The sequence below is a fragment of the Neopsephotus bourkii genome, unplaced genomic scaffold (assembly GCF_033783945.1).
Source record: "Neopsephotus bourkii isolate Nb327-2 ecotype Australia unplaced genomic scaffold, CSIRO-AGI_Nbou_v1 NB_234, whole genome shotgun sequence".
Lineage (NCBI taxonomy): Eukaryota > Metazoa > Chordata > Aves > Psittaciformes > Psittacidae > Neopsephotus > Neopsephotus bourkii.
This window is the reverse complement of record NW_026900744.1, coordinates 15331355-15351901: the sequence shown is the minus strand read 5'-3', so window position 1 is coordinate 15351901 and position 20547 is coordinate 15331355. Positions and strand designations below refer to the sequence as shown.

The window sequence follows — 20547 nt, the reverse complement described above, 5'->3', positions numbered from 1 at the left end:
AATAAAGGAATACTGTGCATTTATCTTAAAAGCATTTCTTAGCTAGAAAGTTGAAAGGAGCCATTTCTAAGAGCTTTACTTTTCGGGAGCAAAAATAAGACACCTTAACCAAGGAACTCAGTGTGAGTTTCATTTATTGTCACCAGTTTTTCAGAGCAGGGATGAGTTCTGGAACAATTGCTTACACCACTCTTAGCCTCCAATAGCATGTCAGCACCAACGCCATTCCTCTCTGGTAGCAGTGGCACGCACCACAGCTGGGCACGTTGCCTGAGTGCAGGCCTCACCCCTGCAGTTTTTGGCACAGACTGGAGAGGAGTATCCACGGGAAGAGATCAGGCCCCACGGGATCTTGCTGGCTGCTGCAGTAAGTGCCTGCCTTCTGGCAAATGCAGTGCTGAGGGACTTATCCATTGTAGTGGGGAAGCCATTACTTCTCTTACATAATCCAGCACACCATAAATTGCCTTTCTTTCAGTCCCATTACCAGTTAGTATCATCTTCCCAGTTCAACTCTTCCTCTTCACCCCAGCCTGCAGCTTCAGCCTAGAATCACATAAAATAACCAACATTAAGGAACATGTACTGTACTTCTGTACTTAGCACAGCACAGGAGCCAGGCTGTAATGGGTGCAACTTGTACAAGCAGAGCAAGACATTGATCCAGAATGCTGAAAGCCCCTCATAAGGCAAAAAATGAAGTGCCAGTAGTTGCAGCTTTCCGTCTTAATGAACTTGCAACTACAAAAAGAACATCTTAAAGACAAGAGGAAGGTAACAGGGAGAATCTTACATAATTTTCCTAAAACTAAAGCAGGAACTGTTTGTAGTAAACCCACCTCCCATTAAGAACAGGATGCTGTAAACTAGATGATGTCTTTCCCCCCAGGAAACAGCCCTTGTCCTGTTGTATTCTAGCACAATGAGTTTGATCTCACCTGTCCACTGACAGCTGCTCTTCTATTCCACAGCACTGTCTGCACTACAGTGGTTGACTCTTCCCTCCCCCCCTTCCCAAAATAGGGTTGATATAACAGTGCTTGTCACTGTGAAAGTGTACCATTTTCAAATGTCATAAACAACTTGTTTACATCCCAAGCTTCTCTCCCCATACCACCTGCTACCTCTGCAGTAGCTCTCTTGAGGCTTACTTAGCAAAACAACTTGAAATCAACACCTACTCCCTAACAGAGCTGTATGTGCAACTGGGTGTTGGGAGTGCTACCATCCCTCGTAAACAGAAGCAGTCTCCAGAGTCTTAATGATGGGACTAGAGGGATTTACCTGCTTCCTTAAAAAGGCAGCTTTATAACCTTCCTGGTTCTCTGAAGAAATGTCTCAGCTATTCTTTCCAAAAAAAAACAAACTAAAAAAACAAAGTCCCCCAAAAGCTTTGCTTTGTAATGCAGAAATTCTGGTTTCCTGGTATTTTATTTACAATGCTATTTGGTTTTCCTAGAAGAGCTAGGAGTATAATTAAATCCTGAGCATCCTCCTTCTGTTTGTGCACAGTGCCATGCCTGTTCAGCATGCCTGTGCTGTGATGGGGCTACGGAACTGATGGACAGAGGTAGAGCAGCTGATGGACTTGTGCAAAGTGTTTGACACTGTCCCACACGACATCCTTGTCTCTGAATTGGAGAGACATCAATTTGATAGATGGACCACTTCGTGGATAAAGAATTGGCTGGCTGGCCACATGCAAAGAGTTGTCAATGGTTCAGTGTCCAGCTGGAGACCAGTAACAAGTGGTGTCCCAAAGGGATCAGTGTTGGGACCGGTATAGTTCAACACTGGGATTGAAAGCACCCTCGGCAAGTTTGCCGGTGACACCAAGCTGTGTGGTTTGGTTGATACACTGGGGGGAAGGAATGCCATCCAGAGGGACCCTGACATGCTTGTGAGGTGGGCTGATGCCAGCCTCATGAATTTTAACCATGAGAAGTCTTACACCTGGGTCAGAGGAATCCCAGGCACAGCTGCAGGTTGGGCAAAGAAGAGATTCAGAGCAGCCCTGCAGAGAAGGACTTGGGGGTGTTGGTCAATGAAAAAATGAACATGAGCCAGCTGCAGTATGTGCTCGCAGCCCAGAAAGCCAACCGTATCCTGGGCTGCATCAAAAGGTCAAAGGAGGTGATCCTGCCCCTCTACTCTGCTCTCGTGAGACCTCACTTACAGTATTCTGTGCAGTTCTGGTGTCCTCAACATAAAAAGGACATGGAACTGTTGGAACAAGTCCAGAGGAGGGCCAGGAGGATGATCAGGGGACTGGAGCACCTCCTGTATGAAGATAGGCTGAGAAAGTTGGGGCTGTTCAGCCTGGAGAAGAGAAGGCTGCGTGGAGACCTCATAGCAGCCTTCCAGTATCTGAAGGGGGCCTATAAGGATACTGGGGAGGGACTCTTCATTAGGGACTGTAGTGGTAGGACAAGGAGTAATGAGTTAAAACTTAAACAGGGGAAGCTTAGATTGGATATAAGGAGGAAGTTCTTTCCTGTTAGGGTGGTGAGGCACTGGAATGGGTTGCCCAGGGAAGTTGTGAATGCTCCATCCCTGGCAGTGTTCAAGGCTGGGTTGGACAGAGCCTTGAGTAGCATAGTTTAGTGTGAGGTGTCCCTGCCCATGGCAGGGGGGTTGGAACTATATGACCTTAATGTCCTTTCCAACCCTAACTATTCTATGATTCTGTGTTAAGTCCATTCCCTCACTGTTTATTCACAGAGCTCTCTTACTGCTGTAGTAATGGCACACTGAACTACGTGGTGCCTGATAAGATGCGTCATTCAGAGCTCAGCATCCTGTTGAGTATTCACACGTAAATACTTGTTGAGTGAATACTTGTGAGTATTCACAAGTATTCAACGTAGTTTTTGAGTATTCACACGTAAAGACTCAACTGTATGGGCATATGCTGCTACTACCTCAGGTTATCCATCATCTGATTAGGGAGCCAGCTGGTGCTACAACAGTGTGCTGTGCCATGTACATGCTTCAGGATCCTTTCAAGTGTGCAGTCATTTAAGCCCCACTGCCTAAGCCTCTTACCTCAGTGACCTCAGCTGCTGCAAATTTGGATGAAAACAGCACATTCTGGGAGGCACCTTCTCCGCTGGATACTGCACCAGAGTGACTGGAAACAACCACTTCTGTTCTCGCTTCAGGTAAAATCAAGGCAGCTGAAGACGGTTTAATGTCTGGGATCATGTCGGCAAACCAGTCCAGTTCCGGGTCGTGCACAGGTTTCCTCTTCACTTTGATTGTGAATTCTTCTCCTAGGCCAGACTCTGATGAAGACTTCAACCTTTCTCGAAAGGTCATTTTTGGCAGCACAGTTTCTCCCAGTTGCTCCTGCTGGTCCCACTTGTCCTTGCTCCAGCTGTTCCTGGGGCAGGACTTTGGGGGGGGACTCAGTCTGAGGCTTTTGAATTCTTTGCTCAGCTGAGGGGCACTGTGCAGAGACCTTGGCATTTCAACTGCATCACCTTGGCAATTTCCTGAGGACAGTTCAGGACTAGGGCTGCTGGGCTCAAAGTCATCCCAAGGCTTCTCATCTACATCATGTTCAGCAAAATAAGGTCCCACACTGCCCTGTGGCTCTCGGGGCTGAATTTGAATGTTCACAGTTTTCTCAGTGTCTGTCTCCTCTGGCTCACTCCAGTCCGGCCACTCTTCTGCTGGCTTTTTGGAGGTAGTCAAAGAGCTTCTGCTGCTCTGCAGCATATTAATGCTTCCAGGAATTCCATTCAGTGGGGACTGAATGTCTTGTTCACCTGTGGAAGACAAAGGTGTTACATGCTTATTTCAAGAAAGCAAGTGGAGAGAGAGTTGTGCCTAAAACTCCTTTACCTCACAGGTAGCACCTGGCATAGAAATAAGCCAGTAATCCTGATTGAAAAGATGCTTCAGTGCTAAACTCCTCTCAAATTAGAGAGCATGGCCCCTTCCTACTTGCAAAAGAGCGGTATTCATCTCAGTGCCCTGTGGCAGTAACAGCTCACTTCTCCTAAGCAATAGGTGACTGAAAAAAGGCCATGGAAGTAAACTGAGCTTCAGAGGCCAGAGAATGAGTGACCTGTAAACCTGGTGTATCTGCCAAGTTGTGGGAGACAGGGTGGGAGGGAAGCACAGCACAGAACCAGCAGTAAGGAAACAGAAATTCAAGGCTGGCCAGGCAGCAGTATGTTTACATCAAATTCACAAGTAACTATTCCCTAGAAAGTCAAGGATCACACTCCACTTCCTTGTTGTTCCCTTCCTTGGTTCACTGAACCCTTCAAATGAGCACAGGGGGAAATTAACATCTTCTGAAGCAACATTTCATTTGTAGAACACTTGATTTCTGGAAAGGAAGAGCTAGGGTTAAGTTTTACCTGCATTTAAAGCCAGTGGATTGTCTTGTCGCACAGAAAGCTTCTTGACAGGTACATTTCCAGAGATGGGGAACACACCAGAATTGTTCTTCAAGGGCCGTGAGGTCTGATTTCTCTGATTGCTTACAGCGTGACTGGGGGAGTCTGCAGGGATAAAAGAAAAGAGGATACCAAGTCCACAGGTGTGGTGTCAGTCTTAGTTGAACCTGCCCGCAGCATTGGAATATTCTTATTTACAACACTGACAATGAATACTGACTGAAGGTGGGTGCAGCAACCCAACAGCTGTGCCTCTTGATCTGTATCTAGAACAGTACTCCTCTGTTACTGCCATATGCAGCTCTTGCCAGTACAAAGTTTAGACAATTCTAAAGGGTCAGTTTTTGCCGATACGTTCTTTCAAGAACTACACAATGAACAAACTGATTATGATCAGAGCAGAGGCTTAAAAAATGCTGCCTGCCACCTGGCTGCATCCAAAATATGAGCTTCTGTACTGAATGGTGTCACAAATCCCCTGCTACCTGCTTCTCATACAAAACCAGTACTGATAGTCACAGCAATTCAAAGCACATGCAAACTCATGCAACCACACAAACACCCTTTTATGCCTGGGCATGAGCAAGGCAGCTTACAGTACCAAGTCCCTAGCCTGAATGAAGGCTGTATGACAGGCTCCCTCATCACACCTGAGGTGAGGTGGGTGGTAGGCAGTCAGTGCCACGCTTTGAAGCTGCAGAAGGGAGGTTTGTTTCTGAGAATCATTTGGCAAGCACCTTGTTCCAGTTCACTCTAGGGAGTTGCAGCATATGATCAGTGGTGGTGGTGATGCCTTGGCTGCATGAGGCCCTGTTGCTACCACCTCAGAACAGCACGGCCAGAATGTCAGTGCTGCATCTGCTTCCACATGGCTTACCTGTGCTCCCAGCCAGCTGCATCTGCCTGGGCTTAGAGCTACCAGTGCAGCCAGAAACGTGGCCTGTGGCTCTGGAAGGGATGACAGTTAATATACAGAACCCACCCCTCCCCAGACTGCCCCTGATAAAAGGTATGTCCTTCTCAGGTCTTAGGCAAGCAGATTAAGCAGCCTCACAGGTTCAGCCTTTAGTACTGTTTTTTGCAGATCACCACTCACTGTTGAGGACAAAGATGGTTTTTTTTGTTGTTTGTCTAAACTTAAATCAGGTCTAATTTTAAATATATTCTGAAAAATAAACCTGGTTTTACCATGCAATCCATTTGGAGTTTATTTACTATAGTCTACTAAAATAATGTAAAGAACAGTAATGCAATGAGCCATCCACAGATTTTAATAAAGGGTGGTAGCTGTTAGTACACACATAATCAGGAAGAAAACATTTATACTTAAATTGATCTCTATCATGTATTTCATTTGGTATCTATATGCCTAAAGTACAACAAATGCCGATTCTTCCCTCCAGTTGCAAGCATTCTTAGTTTCAATATTCAGAAAAGCTTTCCCTTAGTATGCTTGGTTCCAAGTTATCTAGCAGGTGTAGGGACTACTGTCTTCATTTAGATTAGCTGAAAAGTCTCCAGAGAGCTGAGAAAATAGGGAAGTTCGTATTCCTTTTCCAATCTATGGATAGAAATTGGGGGAAGGGGATGACATTTACCAGTTTTTAAAACATGAAGGATGGAGGGAATATTAAACAACTACCTGGATAAGTCCATTAGTCCCTTAGAGGGGCAGTACCGTTTTTCCACCAAACATATTTAATAATCTTCTTCACTTACAGAGATTCTGAAATGAAGATTTAAATTCTTTCATCTATTTCCTACATTTAAAATGCTTCTGGTACGAATTCTGTATCCACAAACAGCACCTAATCATAGAATCCTAGAATCATAGAATAGTTAGGGTTGGAAAGGACCTTTAAGATCATCAAGTTCCAACCCCCCTGCCATGGGCAGGGACACCTCACACTAAACCATGTCACCCAAGGCTTCGTCCAACCTGGCCTTGAACACTAATCTAGAATTACAGTTTAGCTGCAGATTATCTTGCCTTTCCCCCCCATGATTCATCTGTCAATAGCAACAGATGAATCCTCCAAGAAATTCCCCCCATGTTGCTTGGACAGAATAGACAAGAATCCAACTCTGACTGCATCATTTACCTTCCGGGGAGAGATCCGCAGTTTTCATGAAGCTTGGTACAGAGCTTTTGAAAATCTTGGTTCTTTCTCCACCCACAACTACTTCAGGCCCAAGCAGGGAGACAAGAACTGCTAAGCTGTGCAGTGTTATTGCAACAATGGAATCACTGGTATCTCGAAGGCCCAGCAGTACCTACACCAAGAACAGAACGATGTGACCAAGAACAGAAAATACTGTTTTTTTCACTTCTTTCCCCTTAAAATGTTATGCTGGTGGCACATTTCATTTCAGCCATCTCCCACAGCTCTCAGTAGATACTGGACATTATTCCGCAGCATAAAATCAGCCTTCCACTTTGTGTGACAAGCTAAAGAGACTAGGTGGCAGATCCTAGTGCCTGATGAGTGCTTGACCACAAAGCCAAGGCACCCCAACCTTACACCTGTCACTCCTCCATCCTTGACAGTGGTAGGGTGAAACAGGAACACAGTCTCTTCTTGTTAGGTTACCAGTCAAGGCCGACAGTTACCAGCACAAGTGGTGTATGTTTCAGAGAGCATTGGGTTTACAAAACCAGTAGTCCAGATCCGGATGGAGTGTAAGGGCTGGGGTTTGCATAGAAAGGAGGCTGCAAACTGTTTGTGGCCAACTATGAGATCCCAATTTCAAGCTAAGAACCAAGCCAAGCAGTAGAAATCCCATACTCTAGGATATACGACCTATTGTTTTGCTGTCCTTAACCTGTGGCAATATGATGTTTTTCAACTCCTCCCGAGAGAATAGTTCTGCATAGGCATGAATGTGAGACAGCAACACCATTCGAACGTGCTCCTCATGAACCTCAAACAGCTTCAGAAGTACAGGAATGACATGTGTCTGGAACAAGGCTGGAGAGAGGAGGCAGCTGGTCTGGCTTTCTCCAATTTGCTCTAGGGAAGAGAGGTGAAGACAGGAAAAGTCTGCTTCAGCAAGTGACAGCTCACACAAAAGCTACTCACTGGGAAACCATCAGAGCCAGTATCTACAGTGTCACCCCACTGCCAGGTCAGATTCTTTGTCAGCTGCCAACACGGCTTGCTGGGGATGTCAGAGATGAGAGGCATGAGAGGCCAGTGCCAATGTCCACTGCTCAATGGTCATGACTCTGAACACTGAATGTCAAATAGTCACAAGACAGGTACTGTTTGACTGAAACCCCCATAGCTATTTAGGAAAAACATTAACAGAGAGGAGGCAAAGAGCCAGGACAAGGAGCTGGGGATCCAGCAAGACATGCTGAACTCCTCTTACAGAGGAAAGGGGAAGAGACTGAGCACGCATTACAGGAGAAAGTGCAGTAGCAGAAGAAAGAGGAGCAGCTAGGGTAAGGGAAAAGTGGGAAGAGGGGTATGCAGTGAGCAACCAGGAAAACTTGGACTGGGAGGATGGGGTGACATGTAAACCTGGGAAAATGCCCAAGCAGTTCCTAACTCTCATCCTAGCATCAGCAGAGCTGTGGCAAGTACTGCAAATGGAGAAGCACATGTAACAGTCCTTCCCAGTTCTGTATGTTATGGTATTTGTTCTGGTTCAATAAATGTCACTATTCTCTTGATTGAATGGAATGACCACTCTGAATTCATTGCAAACATGTCAGTAATAATTGTGAAGAGAAAGTATTTAAAGGTCACCTTTCTTTGGACCCAGCAGATGAGGAAGAAAACTCTTGACAGCTACAGGTTCTGCAAACACGAGCTGATTGAGTAGAAGAGGCACCAGCCGCGATGCTATCAGCTCCTCTGACAGCCCAGCCACCCTGTCCAGCAGGAATCTGTGTTCCAGGAGACAGCAATTAGAATCAAGGCAGCCTTCATGCATTTATGACTGTTTCCCTTAGTATCACTTTCCCCTCTTTCTGTGCCTGCCTCATCTCCTAGAGATAAGTGTCCCATCACAGCTTCTCACCCTCTGTGCACTCCGAGAAGGACTCTGAGCTCTGCCTGAGGCTTTCAGGCAAAGGTTAACACAAAACAGGAGCCAGAGACACTGTTAGGCCACCCTCTTTCCTCTACTGCAACACTACAGCACATGGATCGGCTTTACAAATGATTCCTGCTCTGCCATGGTACAGCGCAGCTAAAGCTGGTGGAAAGGAACCTGAATAATTTAACTTCTGCTAATTCCATTAGTATTATGCCCCACAAAGTGCATTAACTCAATTAGAATACGGACAATGGAAAAATTCTTTCCTTTTCATATGCCTGTACTCTTGAGAAAGCTGCTGCTCTTGGCCTTGTAGAGTTCAACCCAGCTGCTAGCAAGCAGACAGGCTTCAGAAAAGCACCCCTGAAGTGGCACATGTCACTGCAGTCCAGTTTCTGATGGGTTCTCCATTGACAGCAATTGATCTGCAGCAGGTAAAAACTCCACTGGCCATGTGGCTGTGCACAGTGGCTGGCGAGTATCGGAATGATGCAGAGCCCAGCAGGCATGGCTCCTCCCAAACACCAAACTGTTCACAAGAAATTGGTAAAGGAGGGAGGGAAATTTCCTCTCTGATGCAAACATTATTTTGGCTCAAGTGCCCAAAATTTTACAGAGCAAAAAATATCCTGCCAAAGCAATAAAAATCACCCACGTAACTACCTCTCCGGCTCCCAGTCTTCCCAGGTCTCCCACAGTCTGAAATAAATTCCTGAAATAAGAAGCTTTCACATTACAGTTCCTTCACTTACTTAAAAAACTCCGTTTTTTCCTCCTCGGATTTTAGTGTTAAGGTCTTCAGAAAATTCACAACTTCCAGAAAATCATTCCTAAGTACAAAAACACAGGCAGTCAAGTGTGATCCTTACTGATACTAAACCACTCACAACAAAGAGATTGCATATCCCTGTCCTTTTAGCAGACAGAACCAGACAGAGGGATACAAGTGGACCAAGGACATCAGCATGGAGCTGTGATCCATCACCCGAAAGCTGCCTCTGCACAGTGCTGCACTTTAAAGTCAGCAGTTCACAGCGTGGCACCAACCACCTCTGTCCACCTGGCCAGGGCAATGACAAGAACCAAGTGCCATACTATACTAATGCCACTGCCTGAAAAAGCACTCGGGGAACAGGAGGCACAGCCCTCTGTGGATTATCTCAGAGCCTGCTTTGCTCCAGCGGCATTGATAAAGACTTTTATTATCTACAGCATTTCCCACTACCTCCCATGAGGGCAGGGACATCCAACTGACTGCATGTGACTAAGGCACACGCTTTTGCCACCACTGCCAGCTCAGCACCTCATTTGGAAGGCTGATAATGCTTTCATAATTTAAGAAGTCTCTTTTCTGTAAGAGGCAGGGATGAAGTCTGCACTTCCCATCTGAAAAGTAATACACCTTCACATAATGAACACATTTGCAACACAGAAACAAGCAGTACAGAGACACACCAAGAGAAGCAGAATATTCCTTTCCTTACCTGAAAAACTCATGAGACAGTAAGCTGGACAGTGGTGGACGACACTTTGGATCTGGATTCAGCAGTGTACAGTGCAAGGTTTGCTGAAAGCTGGAGAGAATATCTGCTGAAACTGAAATTCAGAGCACCTACAGTTAGGTTTCTTTCTCAACACTAAACAAGCTATGGTCAGTAGTCCTCCATTCTCCCAAAACCATAATTTTTAGCTCTATTTGATAGCAAAATTGCTCCTATCTGGCCTAAAGGAAGGGAAAACAGCATTTCTATTTCTCTTATGAAGCTGCTTGGCCTTTGGGGCATCAAGGAATGCTGCTGTCTTCCCAAGAAGTCTCCCGTTACCTCCCTGCTACAGGGGCCCTGCTCAGCTGCAGTACACAACATCCATGCTCCTGCATCCATAACCCTTGGTGAAGTGACGGGTGGGGCACGACCAGGTGAGCTGACTGCTGCAGAGCAGGTTTGTAAGTGCTCATGTTACACAAGCTGGTGACCTCCAGTCACATCTGAGCACGTCCAAACAGGGAAAGGGGAATATAGGAAAAGCTGAACTCTGCATTTTAATTCAGCAAACACAACACCAACGGCCACTGAACAGGTAGCACATCTGCCAGCTGCAACAAAATGGCTCAACTAATGCAAGGAGTAAGTTACAGAGCCCTGTGGATAGCAAAATAAACACTTGTCATTCCTTACCCTGATCATTGAGGACTGTGAGGAGGTTCTCAACTGTTGTTCCAAACGCGAAGGCATCCCTCGCGTGCCCATAGCTGCTGGGCAGAATTTTGAAATCTGCAGACTGAAAACAAACACCGAAGATCAGCAAAGCAGGAGTTCATGAAATGCTCAGTAGTTTCCAGGAGTTTTAATTCCCATCCCCAGCCATATGAACTCTTCAGTTTTTTTATAGCACCAAAGCTACACTGATTACCCTACAAGTAGAATATTATGCTAAAAAAACCTCCATGGGGGAATTTATAACCCAAAGGAGCAACTTCATCATGCTGAAACAATTCACCAGTGAATGCGTGCAGGGCCTGCAGGGTGGCAGCTTCCAGCATTTCTATGGAGACAGGTGATAATTGGAGAGTGCTCCTTTAGCATAAGCAGCTCAGAGGATGCTTAATGGATACGAGGTGATTAACAAGTGAGAAGAGGCTGTTTTGAAAGTACACAACAGTGAGATCACAGTGATGTGGGCAATCTCAGCAACTGCTCTGTAATTTTTTGCAAAGCTTTGGTGATTCAGAAGCATTAAAGCTGCAATACAAAGTGTTTGAAAAATACTATGAGAACCTGCTGTCCCAATCCTCATTCAGAATGTCACTTTCCTGTGCCCAACATAATTCCCAAAACAGGTGGGATAGAAGAGGGGGGAAAAAAAGAGTAAACCTCACATACTATCCAATAGCCAACCACCTATTCAGGCATATGGAAACAAAATGTGTGAATAAAGATTATTTCCTGAACATCATCATTTTATTTGTTGCCAGCAAGAAGTTCCTCCAAGTAGTGATGTTACTCACCATCTCCTCACAAGGGATGCATGACTGGTCTCGTACCGACTTGACATGGCAGAGGAACTAGAAGGAGAAGAGGGGAGACATGAACTGCCTTACTGTTTACCATGTTCTCCCCTGCACTTTCAGGAGGCGCTTTGCTCTGCCCAGAGGGGAAGCACAAGAGCAGCAGGTGTGAAGCACCAAGCTGACAGAAAGCAACTTCAGGGCATCACAGCCAACTTGTCCCTTTAGTCCTCACTGCTACTGTCCCACATGATCCATCTGGACAGGAAAGGTCTTAATGAGCTTTAGCAGTCAGGTCTTACTGCTGTGCTCTTTGCATTGTTGTGCACTGCCACGCAGGCCAGTTGTGTGCCTGCCTGATCCTTTCTGGAAGGCAATACACACCAGGGACACTCAGTACAGGTAGTGAAGGATTTGTATATCCTCTGGGAGAAAAGGCAATATACATTTACAATGCAGTGCCAGGCTGCAGCAATGACTCTGCACAGCATGCAGCAAAAATCAAATCAGGAATTCTTCTAAGACCACTAGCAAGCAATGAAGATGCCAGCAGCGAAAGCTAAGGCATCACTGAAATTCTTTTCCTCATTGATCGATTTCAATCTGGATCTTCCTGCTTCACACTAAGGCTTTTTGTTTTTTTTGTTAGCCCCCCCCCCCAGTTGTTTTAAATCAGTCCAGAGGAGCAAAGATTTCTCACTCCCCTCAATCTTAACCTACCAGCCAGCAGTCACCCTCAGAAAAGTAACTGTCTTCTGGCTAACGGGGAATTAGTTTTTGTTTGTATAGACATTGTGGTTTATAGTTACCTTGCTCTTAAGAGTAAAGGTTCAGGCCAAAAGTGAAAGTGAGCCAACACACTTAACAGTAAATTCAGGTAACTGGAAGGACATGGGCCTTCTCTTGGCTAGGTGGCCAGCTTCAGCAGGCCAGGAACCCTCTCCCAGGCATCAGAGTACACATTTTCTTGGCTCTTACCTCTGGGGTGGCTTCACTGAAGTTACAGACTGTTTCCATTCCTCCCAGCTTCCAGTGCCCATCCTCACTTACAAACACAGATGATATACAGACGTTGTTATGTGTTAGGTTTCCCTAAAACATACAAAGATAACAGCCTTGGGAATAGATGAAGATGTAAAATCCCAATCAGCACTAATTAGGAACTGTGAGGAGCTGAAAGCAAGCTGTCAAAAAGCACACAATACTGAAGGTTGTTCAGGAATTTGCAGGTATGAGGAAGAAGGGCTGGGTTTTTAGAGCAGACAAAGCTCTAGTTATCACAGCCCTTGCAGTGCAACTCTTAACCCAGAGAAGCCCTCCAACTATGAACACAAAGCCTAAAAGCTACAGAGCCAGGATTTAGATGTAGTCCTGGATTAACACATAGTGCCAAAACAGGGGAGTGGTGACACCGATCTCTGACGTGTGGCAACAGCTGTAAATAAATGCCAAGACCAAGCAATTCCATTTCCCTAAAGCAGAAATGGAAGCAGATGTCAGTTCATAAATTGAGAACTGCTCCCTTATTTCCAAATCCATTTTCAATTACCCTTCCTCCTACAAAGCAGCCAATGATTTTAGCAGCTTCAGCCTAGAAGAACTGTGGGGTGTTTGTGTATGTCTTTCTGAGGGATCAGGAATGAGACAAGTTATCCAGGCAAGCCCAGGTACAACACGTTCCTGTCACACTTTGTCTGGCTCCCACCAAAGCCTAGTGACTTCTGCTGGTGGTACCTACCCGGTCATGGAGGAAGATGAGCGCTAGCAACACATCGTAGATCCCTGCACAGATTTCTGCAGAAGAGAGAGTCTCCAGGACCATCTCCAAAGGCTTCACACGTTCTGTAACCAGGTGGATCCCATTTGCTTCCACAGTACAAGATAGGAAGCGCAGAAGGCAAGGGTGGCGCAAGGTTTTCAGGTGCTTCCAGAAACAAAGACATCTGTTAAATCTCACCCAAAGCACCTCTCTCTGCTGCAGAGCTTAGCCTTGTTGTGCTTTTAGCCACAGTTTCTGATTGCTTTCAGACAGCCCATCCCTGCTCCTGACCAAGCACTCAGCACAACCACTCATTCCAGAACTCAACACACCTAAATACAATCAGTCTTACACAGAATAAATACAGTATTTGGAGTAGGTGTACCCAAGTAACACTCTCCAACTTACATCTGCAGGTAGACACCAGTAAGGTATTGCTGTCTGAACAGCACTTCCCATTGCTGCTCACATCATGCAGCACACATTGAGTTTTGTGGCTGCCACCCCTTTTGTCCCCCTGCATGGCAGCTCTCTGCAGCCAGCGACAACTTCGACCTTTTCTCCTGCTCTTTACTCCCCAGTGGTTTGACCCTCATGAAATGACTCCCACGCCTCCAAGGAGGGACTGTTCTGACAAGCCTGTCCCAGGCCCACTCTCCACAGTACCTTGGCAGCTTTATTAACCTTATCTTCATTCTCTCTCTTGTACACAAAAACCGAAGCAAGTTTGCCATCTTGCAGCACAGCTGGATAAATTGTGTGTCCTGTTGGCAGTGTGAATGGTGGCTCTTCCAGTGTGTAGCTCTTTAAAGCGCTATTCTCCGAGCCCATCACTTGCAGAGTTTGACCGTTGTAGAGGTTCCCTCTTTATGACAAACAGGCCTTAGGGTGAAGGAAGATGTTTTTTGGGTGGGATTAGTTCCAGCAGGTGTTGTCTGGTTTGCCTTCAGAGCATTTTCTGCAAAGCATGAAAAAGACATAAAGAATTTCCCTCTGTCAGGATCCTCTCCTTAAGCCTAAGGACAAGGGTAAACCCCACATTGTTTATTTTGTAAAGGAAACTGTATGTCCACAAAAGGGTTCGGATCAACAGGAACCCCTACGGCTGCATCGGCATCTGTGTCAGCATCACCACGAGACCCCACCAGCTCTGACACAGACAAACAGACCAGACACAGTACAGCATTTGCAGCTAGTCCCTGACCTGGCTACCAAACCCAGGATCCCCCAGTACCCCCAGTCATACTGATACCTACTCCAGAGGTTTAATCCAGACTAAGCAGTCAGCAGTTAGGAATCATGACAGCCACTGCCTTAAAGCACAACAAGCCCCCAGCTGCCTTCAAAGCAGCCATTCCTTAATTCTCCAAGCCACATAATGAAGCTATGCCAGGTAACCTCCTCCAGCAGCATGCTCTTTCCCCCCAGATTACCTTCTCTCCATCTGACAAATATCCCATGTGCCTGCCAACCCCTCCTTCCTCCCACAGCCTCTGTCAGGAAGAGGCTGACACAGATTTTTGTGCTGCTTCCTTGCATACAAAACCGGTAAAACAAACACAGTGATTGCAAAGGCTTTTCGAAAACACTGACTGAGGCATATGTGCTGTAAGCAGGCTGTGATCTAAGGCTACGGGTGAGATCCTCAATAGCAGGCTGTGATCACAGGCTAGGGGCAAGATCCTCAATACCAGGCTGTCTGTGGAAGTCAGCAAATGATCTTTAGTAACAAGAGGACAGAGCAAAAACCTCAGTTTTCAGGAAAAGTGTGGAAAAAACCTGCCCAGCCCCAAGCATTTTTTGCAACTGGAGAATTGCTTTATGGTGGTTGTTTCCAGCTGTGACCTGAGGCTTCAGGAGGCAACAACATGCAAGTCTCAGCTCTCCAACAGAGCTGTTCCAGCAAAGCTGCTGCTCTGGCCCCACACCCATGTCTGTAGTTCAAGCCCCGCCAGCAGCTCAGAGGTCAGTGGTGGTGGGGCCTTCTGGAGAAAGAGCTGCTCTGTTAGAGTTTCCTGACTTCTTCCCACTGCTTCAGTTAAGAATTAGTTACCTAGAAGATTGCCCCTTCTCTCGCCAAAGTGTCCTATATTTAAACATGTTATGAACCCATGTTTTTATTAAATGTGGATACGCCAGTTGCACAACCCACTAGTCAACAAGAGCCCTGCAAAGGAGTAGAATGCTGCCTTTTTAGCAGGCTCCATACAAATCCTTGCTCACACTTCATTTAATTACCTTTGTCAGTTAACTGTTCTATTACAAACAGGTAACTACAACTCCAGATGTGCTTCTTGCTGGGAGGAATGAACCCTATGAATATGGGAACCAGAACGCATTATGGTGCTTACCTGTTTGATGTAAACACCCTCAAGAGTGTTATCAAGTAAGCGTACAACAACCACAACAGTGTAAAATTGTGGTTTGGTGGGTTTTTAACTGAGCTTCTGTGTCCTGATCCACCCAAAATCTAACACTGTATTAGCTACAGATCATGCATGTTTCCCTTTTGGTGTCAGGGATGGAACTGCACCTTTTCAGTGCCGATTCCTTTAACATGACCTTTAAGAAAGAAACCTATAGGAGCCTGAACTGCAGCACAGCCGAGCACATTCTTATTCCTGGCTCTTTTCACCTTTGGTTTGTTTTGCAGCCCTGCTGTAGTTACTTCTCAGTCAGATTTTGCATAGGACAGCTCAAAGTATCTGTGTGCCTGGTGCTCCTACAGATACACACAGACACATTCCCTGGTTACAGATTTGCCTTCAGAGATGCCCATGGTTCAGAAATATTGTAACATTCAAATAACTGATCTACTGAGTGCCACTGTACAACAGTCAGCTTCAAACAAGCACCCCCCGCTCCTGAACCGCCTCTCAGAAGCTCAACAAGTCTCGGTACCAAACACCAAGCACCGTCAAGCAACCAGCTCTGAACAACCAAGGGGCAACAGCAGCCGGTGGAACACGAGTCACACTTTCCAGGAACATGTCAGCTTTGCAAAACTGTTGCTTGGCTTCTTTACTTTTTCACAGCACTCCAAAACATGCCTCAGTGTGGCTAAAATCCACACAAGAGTTCTTCCAATGCTAATAAACTATCACACAACTACACTATGTAAAGATCACACGAGTTTCATGAGATAAAATCATTACCTGTGTTATAACCCTTTAATATCTTATTTTCAATTAATTGTAAACATGAACATTAGATGCAACACACAGCGCACCTTGAGGTGGAGAGGAGCTCAGCAGAAAAAGCCAGAGGGACTGGTCGTTAAGAACAACTTGGGCTTGCTACCATAAACGGTGCTAAGAGTTGGGATTTCAGGTTAGTTTGACACCATGTATGGGGCATCCACCTGAAACACAGACACTAAACCCTGTCACTGCACGGCTACGAGTCAGGCAGCTCCTGAGGTTCCACTCTCCCTGCGCCACCTCCTGTGCCAGCAGAGCCCTCCTAGGAGCTGCTGTCAAAGGTGATGGGAGCTTTGCTCCCAAAGCAGGGGTTTCCCAACACGGCAATAGCAACTGACCCCCTGCGGTGCCAGAAACGCAGGCAGGTGGGCGATCAACAGGCAACAGCCACTGAGAAAGGAAGCGTGGTTTTATTGCACCTTCCGAAGGCCAGCCGAGCCCCTGGCACCGGGCATGGCGGAAGAGCACGACTTCAACGCGGCGGTGTCCCAGAGAACACCAGCCCACCACCAGCTGCGGGCACAACAACGCCGCCGCCTCCTGCAGCACTCACCGACCGCAGACCCCCGTCCTCGCCGCACCTGCCGGAGCCAAACACCCGCAAAGAGGGCCGGGCTTGCAGCACCCGCCTGTCCCGACCGAGGCCTGCGGCACCGCCGGCCGCTGACGAGTGCCCGTGCCCCACCGCAGCAGCCCCGGCCCCAGGCGCAGTGCCACGTCCCGCGGGCACCGCCGGCGACACTGCCCGGGTGCTAGGGGAGCTGGTGCCGCTGGGACCCTCAGCGCCCTGGGGCGGGTGGAGGAGCGGGGGTCTGGTCACCCCCTGCACTGCCCCGCACTGCCTCTCCCCCCACCCCCAGCCAGCACCCCGCTACCTGCCTGCGCCAGCACCTGTCGCTGCCCGCGCCCCTCCCCACCTGCTCCCGCCGGCCCGGGGGAGGTGCCGCCTCGGCCCCGCCGAAAGCTCCCTCCCTCACACAGCAGCCACCGACCCGCGCTTCCGGCAGCGCCGCGCCGTAGAGCAGGGCAGGCAGAGCGCCGCCACCTGCCTTGCGCGCCCCCTGGTGGCGGGAGGAGTGGGCAGAGGGGGCGGACAGAAGCGGGCGTGAGGTCAGGTTGCGCGAGGACGCGGCCTGTGAAGCGGCGGCGGCCATTTTGGTTACGGGCGAGTCTCCCGTTGGGCTGCCCTTGGCCCCTCGCTGCAGTTGGGTCCCGGCAGCCGCCGCCAGCGGGCTGACCCCGCACCCCCAGGCCTCAGAACTGTGCGCAGCCCCGCGGCTCTCCCAGCCATCCCCGTCCGCCATTTCCGCCGCTTCCTGCCGCGGGCGCGGAGGGCAAGACGGACCCGCCGGACAAACCGGCCGGGCTGTGCTGCCTGGTTTATGGGTATGGGGCACCTGGGCAATGGGGTATCCCTCGCTCGAACACGCAGCGGGCTCCTTGTCGCCGGCTGCCTCCAGCGCGCTAATTCCCTGCCGCAGCCCCCTCGGCCCCACACGGCGCTCCCGGGCAGGCTCAACAAAGGGCAGGCGGGGCGCGAGTCCTGCGTACGAGGCAGGTGGTCTGCCTGACCCCCCCCCTCCGCGAGCGCTTGCGTTGGTGGTGGAGCTCGTGCACCGTCAGGAGCTGTATTTCACGCCGTTAAAACTAATTGCTGGCTTTGCTGCAGAGTGAAGTGACTCCGGGGAGAGATTTCATGCGAGTATTTTGGACGGCACAAGGAACGTTGAAAGGAGTTCCTATAGTGCAGTGGGAGGTCCGGGCTTTTCACACACTATTTTCATCTCCCCAGTGTTATTCCAGTTTCATGCAGCGCCAGGATGTTAGGATGTGGTTTGCTCAATCCTTGTGAACCCAGCGCTGAGAGCCCGGCAGCACACCCCAATCCCATGGTCGCGTCTAGACAAGGATTTAATGGCAGTGGCAGTGTGTTGAGCAAAGGTGGTCTAAGCCGTGCTAATGCCTCGGTGTTCTTTAGTAACTGAGCCCCACCAGTTCAGCCTGCATTAAGTTTTGTGCTCTCAAGTCTGGCAGGAACTTTGCAGACTGCATTCCTTAGCAGTATACTTCCCCCTCCCATTACTAGTGAAGCCTTCTTGTATGTGCTCAGAGCATGAACAGTGCAGATCCTCCCAGAAACAGGCCTGCTGGCCAGTGGCAGTGGCTTGTTTATGCTGGAGTCCGTTCAGCACAACAAAGCCACAGGTATCTGGACAGAAGGGATCCCCTCAGATCCAAACCCCATTCCGCTGAGCTTCATTCTGTGTTTAGGCAAGGGAAGGGGAAGGCTTTCTTTTCCAACTAGACTGTGTGGTCTGTAAGCTGGCATGTCCAGGTCAACAGAGGGGCAGAATGCGAGGAGTCCACTCCCCTGGCAGAGGGGTATATTGGCAGCTGGATGGTCTGGATCTTCTCAAATAAAGCAGAGAGATGATGGGAGGAGGATGCAGGGAAGTGTAACAGGTTATACACAGTGTGCGAGGCAAAGTATGTCACATGGCATGGGGTAACAATGCACACCGGAACAGAAACGGAAATGAAGTTCAGATACACCACCTCCCTCTTTCAAAGGTAGGAAAGATCTGAAGCCTTTAGCCCAAATGGGATAGCCATGGCAAAAAACCATGGCCCCAATGTGCAAAACAGGGAAACTGGAAATTCATCACCAGTTTATTCAAGGGCCTAAGGGTGAGTTTGTCCTCTGTGTGTTCATGGTAGGAGATTGAGAGACCTGAAGAGCTGCAGTGGTTTTACCTGAACATTCTTAATAAGCAAGAACTGATTTCTACTCACAGCACTTAGCTCCAGCCTCAGGCTGTGGTGTAATTCATGTGGCTCTTGGTGGGGAAAAAAAACCCCAAACTTTGGCTGCTCTGCATCATTTATAGTGTATCTGATTTGCTGGACTGCTTCTGTGGGGACACACTCCCTCCCTTTATGTGCTTTTACTGTGTGAGCCTATTGTTCCACACAAACTGAAGAGGTGCTGAGGCTGTACACTGCTCAGGGCAGGCTCTGTACAAACACATGAGCTGGGCTTCTGTCCTGCAAGCTTTGCAGTTTGCCTTTCCCAAGAACAGCCAAGGTAGGCTCCTCCAGAGAGTACCCAGGACCCAATGAGGTAGGTGTGAACCTCTGCCTTCTCTTTCAAAGGCAGAAGAAATAGTAGACAGGGAACTAGCAAGACTACAGACCTCTTACTTAGCATGTGCCTTATTAGATTTGTAATTGGAGTTAAGTCAACTGACCAAGAAAAGATTGGCAAAGTGGAGAGACACGCAGCTTCATAACTGAGCAAGAAGCACATCTATGGAACAGAGCCTGTAAGGTCTAGAAGGAGAGCTGGGGCGCACTGACAGGCAGACTGGTGCAGTTGCACTCTGCACTGCAGAAATGCCCCCCAGTGCTTCCTCTTGCAGGCCACAGGGCCTTTGGAAAAGGCAGAGGAAAGAGACAGGGCTGGGGTAGCTGCGGCACTGACCTGAGCTGCCATCAATGGCTCCCCCAATGATGTCCTCCTGTTTTAATCATGTTAGTTACAATTACATTACAGTCACCTTTTGCTGCTGTCAAGCTCTTAATGTCTTAATAAACAGAAGTAGGTTTCTCTTTTTAGAGGGCAGAGACCCCAGCATACCAACTCCAGAAAAGTCCATGTTCTTATTCAAGTGGGTTTCTAGACTGGTAGCAAATGTCACCATCTACCTGTGCACTACACTGTCTTTCACTGTCCACACAGCAACCCCAGCACCTCTTGGTGTCTCAGAGCTCTCTCCTTAACCTCACAAAGAAAATACGACCAGATCAGGATAATTTTTAAGGGCTGCAGCTGCAGAGTAAGTTGCACTAGTAAATCAGCTTCATTGTATTTTCTTTTGCTTGAGGATGGCCAGGGAAGGAATGAGGGTTGTTCTATTCTCAGCCTTCTTCCATGCAGATGGGATGGCTGAGCTCACCAGTGGTGCATTACAGGATTTCCATTAAGGAACCTGCCAGAGAGGCTTGAAATCTCTTGTATGTAAACAGAGCTTGTCCTACTTACTCCAAAAGAAGATACATCTTGTTCCTGTTTCATTTAATCCAGAGTGGATTAAATTAAACAAAATCACGGCAGTCTTACTTTGGAAT

General features: G+C 47.9%; 1 protein-coding gene across 2 annotated transcripts; it reads right to left on the bottom strand.

Annotated features, from left to right (window-relative positions):
* Positions 1–117: 117 nt before the first annotated feature.
* On the bottom strand, positions 118–16557 carry SCYL3 (SCY1 like pseudokinase 3). Of its 2 annotated transcripts, XM_061345506.1 has the most exons (15): positions 16449–16557; positions 15571–15781; positions 13886–14177; positions 13199–13384; positions 12439–12552; positions 11461–11517; positions 10631–10733; positions 9938–10049; positions 9206–9283; positions 8162–8301; positions 7233–7420; positions 6512–6683; positions 4371–4514; positions 3046–3770; positions 118–546 (listed from the first exon to the last, which is right to left on the bottom strand). In XM_061345506.1, exons 3-15 carry the CDS (start codon positions 14048–14050, stop codon positions 484–486), a joined length of 2247 nt encoding a protein of 748 aa, XP_061201490.1. In that variant the 5' UTR covers positions 14051–14177; positions 15571–15781; positions 16449–16557; the 3' UTR covers positions 118–483. The 2 variants fall into 2 exon arrangements, with proteins under 2 accessions (XP_061201490.1, XP_061201489.1); XM_061345505.1 differs by lacking the exon at positions 15571–15781.
* Between the last annotated feature and the right edge of the window lie 3990 nt (positions 16558–20547).